The 15,453-nt window shown below is 47.5% G+C and overlaps 1 protein-coding gene across 1 annotated transcript in view; it reads left to right on the top strand.

Moving 5' to 3' along the window:
• PKD2L1 (polycystin 2 like 1, transient receptor potential cation channel) overlaps positions 1–14,374 on the top strand; it is a 53,360-nt gene extending 38,986 nt beyond the window's left edge. The window contains exons 10-16 of the mRNA XM_083502515.1: positions 1,474–1,572; positions 3,524–3,645; positions 5,686–5,803; positions 5,919–6,055; positions 8,151–8,298; positions 10,721–11,835; positions 12,751–14,374. Coding sequence (XP_083358641.1) covers positions 1,474–1,572; positions 3,524–3,645; positions 5,686–5,803; positions 5,919–6,055; positions 8,151–8,298; positions 10,721–10,918 — 822 coding nt within the window. The 3' untranslated portion in view covers positions 10,919–11,835; positions 12,751–14,374. The remainder of the gene's footprint in view (positions 1–1,473; positions 1,573–3,523; positions 3,646–5,685; positions 5,804–5,918; positions 6,056–8,150; positions 8,299–10,720; positions 11,836–12,750) is intronic.
• Positions 14,375–15,453: the final 1,079 nt, after the last annotated feature.

Here is a 15,453-nt window from a genome sequence, read left to right as displayed (position 1 = left end):
GATATCAAATCCAAACTCTTCTTCTTCTTCTTCTTCTTCTTCTTCTTCTTCTTCTTCTTCTTCTTCTTCTCTGGCACCGAAATTTGTGGGCGCCCAGCCCCTTCATGGGGAATTTTATGGGTGCTCGGGCACCCAGGGCCCCAGGGTATTGGCCCCTATGATACAGGGAGTGTGAAGCAGCGGTGGCAGACTTAACAAAACAAAAGTGCTTGTATATTTTATTCGGGATTGCTCAAAGCAGTGCTACCTGGAGCAAGCAGCAGTTCTTTACATCGAGCAAGTCTCAAGCAAGAGTGCTTATAAGTGGTGTCGTGAAGAAGAGTTTTGCGCCTTCATCTTCTTTTCTTCTCAGTTTGTCTAGGTCAGAGGTGGGGGAACCTGTAGCCCTCCAAAGGTTTTTGGGCTCCAGCTCTAATCAGCCCGAACCAGCATGGCCAATGGCAAACCCTCCAGGTGTCACTATTTTCCAGGGACGTCCCTGATTTAGAGAAGCCGTCCCAGTTTCTCATTTGATCCCGGAATGTCCTGCTTTTCCTTAGGACGTCCCTATTTTCATTGGAGAAATGTTGGAGGGTTTGGTAGGCTGTCCCTATTTTCACTGGAGAAATGTTGGGGAGGGTATGGAGTTATTTGACACCCCCCCCCAAGCCATCTGGTAGCAATCCTATATAGGGAAGTTTTTTCAATGTTTTATTATGTTTTTATATGTGCTAGAAACAGCCCAGAGTGGCTGGGGCAACTCAGTAGGGTGTGTGGGGTAAAGGTAAAGGTAAAGTGGCCCCTGACCATTAGGTCCAGTTGCGGATGACTCTGGGGTTGTGGCGCTCGTCTCGCTTTATTGGCCGAGGGAGCCGGCGTACAGCTTCCGGGACATGTGGCCAGCATGACTAAGCCGCTTCGGGCGAACCAGAGCAGCGCACGGAAACGCCGTTTACCTTCCCACCACAGCGGTACCTATTTATCTACTTGCACTGGTGTGCTTTTGAACTGCTAGGTTGGCAGGAGCAGGGACCGAGCAACGGGAGCTCACCCTGTCGCTGGGATTCGAACTGCCGACCTTCCAATCGGCAAGCCCTATTCTCAGTGGTTTAGACCACAGCACCCACGTCCCTAGATGGGGTATAAATAGTAAAATTATCATTATGGAAGGGGGCGTCCCTATTTTCATGCGAGAAATGTTGGAGGGTATGCAATGGTCAGGGATTTTGGGGGCTATAATACAATGACTGTGTCCCCCCCCCCCAGCACTCAACTAGGTGGCTTGTGGGACATTTCCTTCTTTTGGGCACTGCCACTAAATAGGTGGAGTGGGAAAGACTACATTATTTATGACAGCAGTTGAGCATATATATATTCTTGAAGTGTTAAAGTTGGGAGGTATAATTTACTTTCATTTGCTCCATGGAGCAAAGCGGGGGCTTTATGTGTCTAGTCCACATGGAGGAACCGACCCTTCTGTTTCTCTTCCCACAGAACATGTTCCTGGCTATTATCAACGACACGTATTCTGAAGTCAAAGAGGAGCTTTCAAACCAGAAGAATGAACTGCAGCTCACAGACATCTTGAAACAGGTTCCTACATTAACTGAAATCCACATTTCCTCTCCTGTGACATGTGGATTATGTTTCGGAGGGTTTGCACATTGAGAAAACGCTCGCCATTATAATGCTTTTCTGGGAAACGATAGGTGATGGGGAGAGGGGAATTTGGGGTGTTTGTTGGAATCCTGTCAATGAATGGTGGGGGGGGGGGGATAAATCCTGATAGAGGATTAAGGTCAACTCTAGTAAAGATCCCCCACACCAGCTTCAAAATCAGGTGACCTGCTACAGAAACACACACCAGTGGCGTAGCATGGGGGGCGCAGGGGGGCCCGGCTGCACCGGGCGCAACATCTGGGGGTTAGGGTTAGGGGGCGCAAATCCACGGGTTAGGGGGCACAAATTACTTGCCTTGCCCTGAGTGCTGACAACCCACGCTACGCCACTGACACACACACCCCTTTCCTTTCGAACCCCCACATCCTGAGACAACAAAGGCTCTATTTCAGAAGCCGTAAGGAGGGAAAAGAAGGGCAGTCTCTTCCTCCTCCCGATTTCTGCAGCTTCAGATGCTACATAGCAGCACCCTGGAATGCAGAACCCCAGCAACCCTTGGGATGCATAATTTCCTCAAGGTCCACAAAACTTTAGGTCCTTCTGCCCCACTGTTATGCATCACGCTGGGTGCCAGGAAGAGGGAAGAAGGAGGAACAGCTTATCTCCCCCTTGGACTACTGCAATACGCTCTACATGGGGCTACCTGTTACGTACTGAAGTTCTCACCCTGGGCCAGCAGGGGAATACTGTAGATAGTTTTCACTCAGGTCCACATATGCAAATAAGGGATCGAAAGTGACGTTCAGTGATTGGATAGTTACAGAAAGTGGCTCCTGTTGCGTTGTAGTGGAGCTCTATATAAGCAGGCTGGCTGAACCCTTCAGTTCAGTTCTGTTCTGGCCTGTGAATAAACAAGAGCTGTCTGAAGAATCGCTGTGTCGTCTGATATGTTCACCCACAACTTAACATTACCTTTGAAGGGGACTCAGAAAATACAACTAATCCAGAATGCGGCAGCTAGACTGGTGACTGGGAGTGGCTAGCAGGACCATATAACACTGATCCTAAAAGATCTTCACTGGCTCCCATTAAATTTCCGAGCAAAATTCACAGAGTTGGTGCTGACCTTTAAAGCCCTAAATGGCCTCGGCCCAGTATACCTGAAGGAGTGTCTCCACCCCCATCAATCAGCCTAAGGTCTAACTTCAAGGGCCTTCTGGTGGTTTCCTCACTGCAAGAAGCAAAGTTACGGGAAACCAGGCAGAGGCCCTTGTCAGTAGTAGTGCCTGCCCTGTGGAACGCCCTCCCATCAGATGTCAAGGAGATAAAGAATTACATAACTTTTAGAAGACATCTAAAGGCCGCCTTGTATCAGGAGGTTTTTAATGCTTGATGGTTTTATTATGTTTTTAGATACAGTGGTACCTCGGGTTACATACGCTTCAGGTTACAGACTCCGCTAACCCAGAAATATTATCTTAGGTTAAGAACTTTGCTTCAGGTTGAGAACAGAAATCGTGCTCCAGTGTCGCGGCGGCGGCAGGACGCCCCATTAGCTAAAGTGGTGCTTCAGGTTAAGAACAGTTTCAGGTTAAGAGCGGACCTCCAGAACGAATTAAGTACTTAACCTGAGGTACCACTGTATGCTGTTAGATGCCCAGATGGGTGGGGTATGAATAATCAAAATTATTATTATTATTATTATTATTATTATTATTATTATTATTATTAAGCTCTTCAGACACACTGCAGAGAGAACTGGAAGGTGTGGGGGGGGCATGTGAACTCACTTTGATGTCTTGTGAATTCTGATTTCATTGTGACCATATTCCAGACTTTTCGTGTTGCTGCCATACCTCTTCTCTCTGCCTGCAGCAGGGTGAGGTGGCAAGGCTGAATTTTTCTATGCACCTTTTAACTCCAGGGCTATAATAGGACCCTAATGAAGCTGAAGCTGAAAAAAGACCGGATCTCTGACGTGCAGAAAGCTTTGCAGAAAGGGACCAAGGAGCTGGAATTTGAAGACTTTAAGAACAGCTTGAGAGAGTAAGTGGCTTCAGAGCTTGCAGAGAACCTTCTCGGAAGTCCCTCATATTGCAGACTGGCATCGGCCAACAAACAATGTTTGATGCTAGACTTCCTCACATATCTTAGTCTCACTGTGGGAATGTTCAGGGAGGCAGGAGAGGATATACAGTGGTACCTCAGGTTACAGACGCTTCAGGTTACAGACGCTGCTAACCCAGAAATAGTACGTTGGGTTAAGAACTTTGCTTCAGGATGAGAACAGAAATCATGCTCCGGCGGTGCGGTGGCAGCGGGAGGCCCCATTAGCTAAAGTGGTGCTTCAGGTTAAGAACAGTTTCAGGTTAAGAACGGACCTCTGGAATGAATTAAGTACTTAACCCAAGGTACCACTGTTTTGTTTATTAATAACCTTCTTAACTTGCGCTAGCAAGTTCTAGAACTTAGCAGAGTTTTACATCCCCCTTTTAAACACACAGCAGATAGCTGCTTGCAGGCTTGTTTAAGCCTCTCACAATAAGGTTCCTAGTAAGTCCCCTTATTGGGACACGGGTGGTGCTGTGGGCTAGACCACAGAGCCTAGGACTTGTTGATCAGAAGATCGGCAGTTCAAATCCCCGCAATGGGGTTAGCTCCCATTGCTCGGTCCCTGCTCCTGCCAACCTAACAGTTTGAAAGCATGTCAAAGTGCAAGTAGATAAATAGGTACCACTCCGGTGGGAAGGTAAATGGCATTTCCGTGTGCTGCTCTGGTTCCCCAGAAGCAGTTTAGTCATGCTGGCCACATGACCCAGAAGCTGTACGCCGGCTCCCTCAGCCAATAAAGCAAGATGAGTGCCGCAACCCCAGAGTCGGCTACGACCGGACCTAATGGTCAGGGGTCCTTTTACCTTTACCTTTAAGTCCCCTTATTATCCCTCTTAAAAGAATGAACACGCCACAATCTTGTTTAAAGTACATACGTTTACTCACATCATCAGTTCACAGTTGGATCCCTGAAGGCAGACTTAGTTACAAAGTATATACATTTGGATCGATCCCATATGGGGGAATAATCCCAGTGTCTACAGGTTAGCAGTCCTGCAGTTCACACAATGGAAGGAAGATGGAGAAGAGTCGAAAGGAAGAAAGTGTGTTGCGTGCCTTGCCCTTTTTGTTACCTGGCCAGGTAAGGTCACGCCCACCTCTAGTCACATGCAAGAGGAAGGATGCTCCAAGCCAGGAGGAAACAGGAAGTTTTCTACTGGCTGAACCAAACATTCCTGTGCTGGTCCCGTGGGTTTCCTTGAGGTGTGATCCGAGTTCAGTCCGAGGTCAAGGGTGCAGTATTGAGGCCGTCCGTCAAAGTTGAAGCTGGGTCCAAAGCAGGGATTTGGGCAAGGTCAGGAGATTCGGCAGGACAGGGTGCAGGCAGGAACTGGCTACCAACAACATTGCTCCCACAACTTGGGACTGGGGCTGGCTGGCTTTTATCTGCCACGAGGCATAGGGCGGCCCCAGTCCACAGGTGACTGGCCTCTCCTGGTCTGGAGGTGAGCACTCCTCCTGCGGGAACTTAGTTCCCTCCGCCTCTCTGCCCTGAGCCTCTGCAGCTCAGGAGAGGCTGGAGGGTTACCGGACCCAGAGGCAACCTCAGCTTCCCCTGACGGGGCTGAGAGTGGAGCACCTGCAGACAATGGGTCCTCCATCACCTCAGGAGCCAGAGCAGACTCAGCTGGTGCCTGCACCTGAGGATCCAGCACAGGTGAGGACCCTTCAGGCTCAAGCCCCAGCCCCAGCTCAGGTGGTTCTGGAGGCGGGGACTCCTGTGCAGGCTGGGATTCCTCAGGTTCAGCCTCCGAGTCCGAATCCCAGGCCATCACAATTCCCCCGGATGTCTTCTCTAGGAAAAGAAGGAATCTTGTACTTGACTGCTCCCCATGTATCACATCCCACACTCACAGCATATGCTGAAGGGGCGGCCAAAGTGTTTTGCCAAATTTTCGTCTATAACAAGAACGTTATGTGTCCAGGCCCTGTATTTCAGCTCCAATCTCTCTCCTGCTGTCCTTCCTTCCTTAGGCTTGGCCATGCTGAGCACGAGATCACAGCAGCCTTTGCAAAGTTCGATAAAGATGGGAACCAGATTCTGGATGAGGAGGAGCAGAAGAGAATGCGGAATGACTTGGAGGAGAAGAGAGTAAGGATGCAGTCTCACTCTGTGTCACAGGAGTGCCTTTGTGGTCCTGAGTTTTAAAAGCATGATGGTCAAACCTGAACACGATAAAAATGACTGGCTACTTCTTCTTTCCTAGGTTGCTTTGAATGCAGAAATTGAGAATTTGGGGAAATCCTTCAGGGACAACAGTTTGGACGGCCCATATGCCATTGCGGATACAAAGAACAATCAAGGAAACAAATCTAGCCTGGTGTCTGAGGAGGAGTTCCAAACGTCTGTATTATTATTTAATTTTATTAATACCTGTCAAATACACCCATCAGAATATACACACCCAAAAAGAGATCACTAAATTATATGTTATGCAAAACATAGGTATGGCGCCTATACTCCATAACTTCCAACTTTTCTCTGATGAAAATGTTGTTGTTGTTGTTGTTTAGTCATTTAGTCGTGTCCGACTCTTCGTGACCCCCTGGACCAGAGCGCACCAGGCACCCCTGTCTTCCACTGCCTCCCGCAGTTTAGTCAAACTCATGCTGGTAGCTTCGAGAACACTGTCCAACCATCTCGTCCTCTGTTGTCCCCTTCTCCTTGTGCCCCCCATCTTTCCCAACATCAGGGTCTTTTCCAGGGAGTCTTTTCTTCTCATGAGGTGGCCAAAGTATTGGAGTCTCAGCTTTGGCACCACACATCCACATTCCACACTGCTTTACACATTAAACGCTCGCTTCTTTCTGAGATTCAGGAAACACCAGGAAAGGAAATGAGGCAGCCATTGGAGGGGGTAACAATGAAACTAACCAATCACGGTGCTAGATTTCAACTGTATTGTATTGTTTTAATATTCGGTTGGGGCGCAGGTGGTGCTGTGGGTTAAACCACAGAGCCTAGGACTTGCCGATCAGAAGTCCGGCGGTTCAAATCCCCACGACGGGGTGAGCTCCCGTTACTCGGTCCCTGCTCCTGCCAACCTATCAGTTCGAAAGCACGTCAAAGTGCAATTAGATAAATAGGTGCTGCTCCGGCGGGAAGGTAAAGGGCGTTTCCGTGCGCTGCTCTGGTTCACCAGAAGCGGCTTAGTCATGCTGGCCACATGACCCGGGAGCTGTTTGTGGACAAACGCCGGCTCCCTCAGCCAATAAAGCGAGATGAGCGCCGCAACCCCAGAGTCGGCCACGACTGGACCTAATGGTCAGGGGTCCCTTTACTTTACCTTACTTCACACGTTAAACACTCGCTTCTGTCTGAGACTCAGGAAAAAACACTGCGACAGGAAATGAGACCGCCGTTGGGGGTAGCAACGGAACTGATGATTCACCATGATAGAAAAAAACCTTTAGAATTATAGAATCATAGAATCATAGAGTTGGAAGAGACCACAAGGGCCATCGAGTCCAACCCCCTGCCAATCAGGAAACACCATCAGAGGACTCCTGACATATGGTTGTCAAGCCTCTGCTTAAAGACCTCCAAAGAAGGAGACTCCACCACACTCCTTGGCAGCAAATTCCACTGTCGAACAGCTCTTACTGTCAGGAAGTTCTTCCTAATGTTTAGGTGGAATCTTCTTTCTTGTAGTTTGGATCCATTGCTCCGTGTCCGCTTCTCTGGAGCAGCAGAAAAAAACCTTTCTCCCTCCTCTATGTGACATCCTTTTATATATTTGAACATGGCTATCATATCACCCCTTAACCTCCTCTTCTCCAGGCTAAACATGCCCAGCTCCCTTAGCCGTTCCTCATAAGGCATCCTTTCCAGGCCTTTGACCATTTAGGGTTGCCTTCCTCTGGACACGTTCCAGTTTGTCAGTGTCCTTCTTGAACTGTGGTGCCCAGAACTGGACACAGTACTCCAGGTGAGGTCTGACCAGAGCAGAATACAGTGGCACTATTACTTCCCTTGATCTAGATGCTATACTCCTATTGATGCAGCCCAGAATTGCATTGGCTTTTTTAGCTGCCGCATCACACTGTGACATTTTTAGCTTCTTCTCCCGTTAGATTCACAAAATGTTTAGGGGTATGCATACCCCTGCGTCCCCCCAGAAAAAAACCACTAGTTGTATGGCTACTTACTATTTGGCTCACGGGTCGCCTAACTCCATACCATCTAACATTTCTCCAATGAAAATAGGAGAAAAGCAGGGCATTTGGGGATGAAATCAGAAACCGGGGTGGCTTCTGTAAATCCAGGACTGTCCCTGGAAAATAGGGACACTCAGAGGGTCTAATATTCCCCTTCTGATATCAAACGAATTTGGAAGAGTTGGGCTCAAAACTAGAAGTGGAGAATGGGAATAATCTCTCCTTTGCTGACTGATGCACAAAGAGGTCAGCACAGGAACAATCCTCACTTTCTTCCGCAGACTCCTGAGACGGGTTCTGCAGCTGGAGCATTCCATCGGTGGTGTCATATCCAAGACGGAAGCCTTGGTGGTTAAGCTGGAGGGACTGGAGAGAAGCAAATTCAAGAACAAGGACTCAGCAAGCAAACTTCTCAACAACATTAGCAAAGTAGGTATCTGCAGGTTCCAATTGCAACATCCTATCTACTCCGGGTGCAGAATCCACACTGGGCAATCCTCCCCCCCAAAAAATCTCAACAACTCTGGGCAATCCCCCCCTTTTCTGAATTTTTAGTCCCCCCAAAAAGGGGGTGTCTTATACACGGGGTCGTGTTATACACAGAAAAGTACGGTATCCACTCTACGCAATAGAATGGGGCCAAGGCTTTGACCTGGTTCGCCAGTCGCATGAAACGCAAGTTTAAAACAAAATGTAGGCCAGGCTTCCTCAACCTCGGCCCTCCAGATGTTTTGAGACTACAATTCCCATCATCCCTGACCACTGGTCCTGCTAGCTAGGGATCATGGGAGTTGTAGGCCCAAAACATCTGGAGGGTCGAGGTTGAGGAAGCCTGCTGTAGTTCAATGCGAATCAACAATTGTGCTGGCCCACACTGCTCAGAAGTGTCTTGAAATTGATTTACAGATGGCATTTAACTCCGAGTAGGCTTGCTAAGGAACGCGGGTGGCACTGTGGGTTAAACCACAGAGCCTAGGACTTGCTGATCAGAAGGTTGGTGGTTCAAATCCCCATGATGGGGTGAGCTCCCGTTGCTCGGTCCCTGCTCCTGCCAACCTAGCAGTTCAAAAGCACGTCAAAGTGCAAGTAGATAAATAGGTACCACTCCGGCGGGAAGGTAAATGGCGTTTCCGTGCACTGCTCTGGTTTGCCAGAAGCAGCTTAGTCATGCTGGCCACATGACCCAGAAGCTGCATGCCAACTCCCTCGGCCAATAAAGCGAGATGAGCACCGCAACCCCAGAATCAGCCACAACTGGACCTAATGGTCAGGGGTCTCTTTACCTTTACCTAGGCTTGCTAAGATGTATATGACTGAATCAGATGAGTGCTGGAAATTCAGTGAGGTTGAGGGAATGTTATTTCACATGTGGTGGACTTGTAAAAGGGTAAAAGAGTATTGGGAAATAATCCATCCATAATGAATTGGGGGGGGGGGGATTTTTAAAAGCACCTTTCAAAAAAAAACCAGGGTTCTTTTTGTTGGGGATAATTAAGACTGAAATTCCCAGGTGCCAAAAAAGGTTATTTATGTATGCCACTACTGCGGCCCGTGTTTTGTTAGCCCCAAAATGGAAAACGAGCAAGAGCCCAACTGAAGAAGAATGGCAACATAAGCTGAAAGGATACGTGCAGCTCGCAGACTTAACATATAGAATAAGAGAACAAGCAGAACATACCTTTAGAGAAGAGCGGAAAACGTTTTTTGAGTACCTGGGGGGAATTGTGTACATTTGAAAACATTGGCAGCATTAAGATGAATTCAGCAGTGTAAATAAGTTTTGATGGATGGAACACTGAAAGGTTTAGTTTTTGTAAAATATGCAGGGATTTGTGATATGAAGAATGAACCATGGAAGGAGAAGAAGGGAAGTCACTGATATCTCAAGGATGTTTAAATTAGTATTTTAAATTGTAAAACTGAAAGAGAGAGTGTGTGTGGTGTGTGTGTGTGTGTGTTTCCAGAGCACCCCTCCCCTGCTGGTTTGTGGTTTCTTGCGTCATCTGAACCCACCTTTACATTTCTCTGTGGACTGGTGGTTTAAAGTGAAAAGATTCCTATTGGCGTCTCCTCTCCACCTCAGTAACACTTGACAATCTGCATAGTCAAACTTTGGAACTCCCTGCCACAAGAGGCAGTGATGCTTCTGAATACCAGCTTCAGGAACCCATGGAGGGTGGAGAGTGCTACTTGTAATCCTAGTGTTGCAGCAAGTCCTTCCCCGCTTCCGTCCGTAAGACTCTGAATGAGCAGCTGCCTTTCCCTTTGTTATGTACTGAGTTGAATAGGATCCAAAATGCAGCAGTCTGATTGGTCCTAGAACAATAGGATTCAGAAAGCAGCAGCCTGATTGGTCCTAGAACAATAGGGTCCAAAATGCAGCAGTCTGATTGGTCCTAGAACAATAGGATTCAGAATGCAGCAGCCTGATTGGTCGTAAAACAATAGGATCCAAAATGCAGCAGTCTGATTGGTCCTAGAACAATAGGATTCAGAATGCAGCAGTCTGATTGGTCCTAGAACAATAGGATTCAGAATGCAGCAGTCTGATTGGTCCCAGAACAATAGAATCCAAAATGCAGCAGTCTGATTGGTCCTAGAACAATGCAGCAGTATGATTGGCCTTCAGGAGCCACCCAATCCAGCTCCAGATGGAAATGAATCCACAACCTGATTGGCCTACAGGAGAATTCCGGAATTAGCCAGTCACGTGCAGCCCATTGTGTGAATAATGTATATAAAGCAGATACTTTGGAGAAACGTTCATTCCTCCTCACCACTATGAGCTGAATAAAGAGCATGAAGTCCACTCTCGACTCTGAGTCTATTTCACCCTTTTTCTTGCTCGCAGGAAGAACAGTTCAGCCAAGGAAGTCTGGTTCCTCAGAACGCCGAGTGGGTCATCAAGGAAGAAGGTGGATCGGAGAGGCAGGAGAACGATGTCCGCTTAACCCCCCTGAGTGGCAGCAGCGCTTTCTACCCCAAGACAGAGCTCCCCGGCTCTCAGACCCCCAAGAGCACCCCACGACAATCCAATAAAAGCTTCTAACTCGTTTCTGAACAACCCCACTTCGCTAATAAAACACCACCACAATTTCCGCTACTTTACTACTTTTAGACTAGTCAGGGCTAAAAAACAAACAAACACCTCTGTGTGGTTTTAATTGTGCTTTTAATTCCGTGGTTAGGACTCTCCATGTCTCGCTCTTTCCAAAATGGAACCTCAAGGGCCTCAGTCCAGATCAGAGCAGTGGGGTGAGAGAGAGTTTAACCTCTTCTCCTTTTCCTACTGAAAACTGCCCCTGCCCCGCTGGATTTCTTAAAAAAGTATGCAATTTTCAGTCGTTAAAAATTGCAGCAAATCGGAGCTGGCAAGGAGGGTGATTTACAGTGGATAGATGGCACAGGGGCACAGAATAACCCTTCCTTTATTGGGGAAATCCGTAGCTACTTTTTTGTGGCATAGGATTCAAAAGTGCAATTAACATAGCTGTCAACTGTCCCTTATTTGGTGGGAAAGTCCCTTATCTCAGCGCTGTGTCCCGCTGCTGCCCCTTATTGATGATGTCCCTTAAATTTCCTGGGTTTCAAAGGAAGCAGCTCCTCTCCCTCCCTCCCTGCCGGCCAGGGAGGAGGGAGGCTCCAACTGTGTTGCTTGGCTGCGTTGCTCACCCAATAAGGAGTCTAAGAATGACTGGGGGTGGAGCTTGCATGCCTTGTGCCGATCAAATTGGCCGCGTTGCCTGGGGACTCACCTTTGCTCAGCGCTTCCCAGCGGAGAGGTGACGGTGGTTTTCCTTGCTGCATCCCCTTTGCCAGGTTGCTGCGCTGTGGGAACCACCGCTTGTGGCTTCGTTTGGCAGCTGGCTGGGTTTTCTGCCTTTGGCTCGGAGGGGCTCAGAAGTTGAACATACCTGTGTTCGGAAAATCCCTTATTTTGGCTGCTGGTCCCTTATTTTCAAATCTGTAAGTTGACAGCTATGGCAATTAAAGTCTCTTCTCATTTCACCCCTGGAAGAGAAAGAACGCTGTCTTCACAACACAACCATGTTTGGCTACATGCGGTGAACTGCAATGGAGGATCACTATTTCCTCTGGGCACTGGAATCGGGGGGCAGATTTCAGATCTGGATTCAAATTTTGCCACTAGCTTCTGTATGTTTCAAATGGACCCTAGTCCTGCTCAGATAGATTGAAAGCCCTGAGGAAGTCTGAAAGTTGTTGTCGCTTTGCACAAAAATATTTTTCGACATGGATTTCAATTCAGTGCAGGAAAATCATGCCCACACTATATATTATAATAAATATAATTGAATGGTATGTATTCCGAGTGCTGTAAAAACTACAGTGGTACCTCGCAAGACGAATGCCTCGCAAGACAAAAAACTCGCTAGACGAAAGGGTTTTTTGTTTTTTGAGCTGCTTCGCAAGACGATTTTCCCTATGGGCTTGCTTCGCAAGACGGAAACGTCTTGCAAGTTTGTTTCCTTTTTCTTAACACCGTTAATACAGTTGCGACTTGACTTTGAGGAGCAACTCATAGAACGCGGTGTGGTAGCCTTTTTTGAGGTTTTTAAAGACTTTGGTGATTTTTGAAGCTTTTCCAAAACTTTCCCGACACCGTGCTTCGCAAGACGAAAAAAATCGCAAGACGACAAAACTCGCGGAATGAATTAATTTCGTCTTGTGAGGCACCACTGTAATAATAATATGTGCAACATGTACTTAAAATAAAACTAATAGGACAATTACAATAGACAAGGAAGAACATAACGTTTCCATCTGAGGCAGCAAATTCCCACCACCTGCACATAGCTGTCAACTTTTCCCTTTTCTTGCGAGGAATCCTATTCAGAATAAGGGAATTTCCCTTTAAAAAAGGGAAAAGTTGACAGCTATGCACCTGGATACATGGCTAAATAGATACCTGTCTATTTATTGCATATGGACTGGTTCCAGACTGCCAGTGTGTTGAGCCTTCCTCCTAATCCGTTTGCACAAAGTTTGTGGGGAGCTTAGGCAAGGTTAGCCATTTATGGAGCGTTTATTCTGATTTGTTTGCGAGGAAGTTACAAAACCGTGCGTCAGGCCATTACTATCCCACACTTCCCAGTGCATTTAATTGTGCCGCCTAAATTTTCCAGCATGTGACTGATTGCTATCCAGAAACAGCATCAATCTGGAAGGGCCCGTAGCTGGTCTGGTGCAAATCCGCTGCCTCAGATGGAAGCTACAAATGGCTTCTTTGTCTATTGTACACATGTTTTCCCTGACTGTTCCTTTAAATCATGGGTAGGCAAACTAAGGCCCGGGGGCCAGATCCAGCCCAATCGCCTTCTAAATCCAGCCCGCAAATGGTCCAGGAATCAGCGTGTTTTTACATGAGTAGAATGTGTCCTTTTATTTAAAATGCATCTCTGGGTTATCTGTGGGGCCTGCCTGGTGTTTTTACATGAGTAGAAGGTGTGCTTTTATTTAAAATGCACCTCTGGGTTATTTGTGGGGCATAGGAATTCGTTCATTCCCACCCCCCCAAATATATATATACCGTATTTTTTGCTCTATAAGACTCACTTTTTCCCTCCTAAAAAGTAAGGGGAAATGTGCGTGCGTCTTATGGAGCAAATGCAGGCTGCGCAGCTATCCCAGAAGCCAGAACAGCAAGAGGGATTGCTGCTTTCACTGAGCAACCATCCCTCTTGCTGTTCTGGCTTCTTGTTTTCATCCTCCAAAAACTGTCTTGTGGTTTGGTGCGTCTTATAGAGCAAAAAATACGGTGTATATATAGTTCGGGGGCACCACAAGATCTGAGGGACAGCGGACAGGCCCCCTGCGGAAAAAGTTTGCTGACCCCTGCTTTAAATAGAGGTTGCAGATATTATAACCTAAAATTCCACGTATCATTTTGTACCTCTCTCTCGGTAGAGCCCAAAGCCATAAGCAGAGCCTTGAACCATTGCACCCAGGGCTGGACTTATTGCTATCACCTGCCAAGTCTGCCCAACTCCTCCTCTGCCTCTGTGTGGCCCCTAATCCAGAGTCCACGTGCCTGGATCTCCTGCTGGCAGTGTTCTGCTTGTGAAGGCAAGCACCAAACGTAAAATACTTCCTTGCATTGTATAGATTTGTTCTCTGCTCAGACCCTGCAAGCGCTCAGCCATGTGCTAGACCCACCTTCCATCATGCCTGTGAACCGAGACACACATCTCAGCCCTGCTACTGATGCTTGATGACTAGAATAGGCACGATAACCTGTCATGTCTTCCCACCCTCTTGTGTGGTGCGTAATGATTGTCACTCTGGGCTAGGATTGGACCAGATGTCCATTGTGGTCTCTCACATCTCTGCAAATCTACAATTCTATGGCTATTGCTATGCGGTGCCGTCACCTGCCGTATTGTCATTTGTGACTTCTTGTATTCTTGTAAAAAAAATAATAATATGGCGCTTCTGGTTAAAAGTTCTAATGTAACTCAAAAGGAGTAAAGGATTTTTCAGTGAACAATATGTACACAATGTGGGTGGCTTTCTTTTCCTCCCCTCCTCCACACACCCACACCCCCCGTCTGAATGTTTGAAAGGAACAAGTTTCTTACCACAGTCCTGGCTGAATAAATACCCGATGTTGTTGTTGTTTAGTCATTTACTTGTGTCCGACTCTTCGTGACCCCATGGAGGGAGCCGCGTTCGTCCACAGACAGCTTCCCGGTTCATGTGGCCAGCATGACTAAACCACTTCTGGTGCAACAGGACACCGTGATGGAAGCCAGAGCGCACAGAAACGCGATTTACCTTCCCACCACAGTGGTACCTATTTATCTACTTGCACCGGTGTGCTTTTGAACTGCTAGGTTGGCAGGAGCTGGGACAGAGCAATGGGAGCGATTTCCAGCTGAAAAAAAGCCCTGGGTTTTAATGTTATAGTCTCAATGTGGAGGCAGCCAAACATACTTTCCTGTAGCGGCATTGCACATGGAAGATGCAATCTTTGTGCTCCATGAGTTGGGCATATTTGGTGCCTCCATGCCAACCCTAGGGAGTGCCACAGATGTGGAAATGCTGCTGTTAATCTCCAAATGAAGGGATTTAAAAACAGATCTATCCTACACAGAGCCCCACTCTGGGGAAGTGGTTTTCCTCAGCTTCCGCACGGGTGCCATCGCACAAAAATTGTTCCATCGCTTTTGTACCCTTCTGTTAAGTTTATCAGGCACTTCTCCAGCAGAACACTAGATGTCTCTAGCGCACAATCTAGCAGGCAACTGCATTGCTTATTTCTTTATATCTTGCCCTTCGCCAAATCAGTGAAACAGCGCCCTTCATAAGCCAAGCGTACAAGACAGTTACAATATGTGAGCCCGTCTGCACTGCACTTGAAAACCCACACGGCTCTGCGTGGATAGATGCAAGGACCACACCTTCTTTTATACGACACATTTTGTTTCATGTAGCACATTTTGCTTAGCCCACCTGTGGGCTGCCTGTAAAGGTAAAGGTAAAGGGACCCCTGACCATTAGGTCCAGTCGTGACCGACTCTGGGGTTGCGGCGCTCATCTCGCTTTATTGGCCGAGGGAGCCGGCGT

The sequence above is a fragment of the Podarcis liolepis genome (assembly GCF_965112155.1).
Source record: "Podarcis liolepis genome assembly, chromosome: 5".
In the NCBI taxonomy this organism is placed as follows: domain Eukaryota; kingdom Metazoa; phylum Chordata; class Lepidosauria; order Squamata; family Lacertidae; genus Podarcis; species Podarcis liolepis.
Note: the sequence above shows the minus strand (reverse complement) of the source record. Positions and strands in the feature narration are given on the sequence as shown.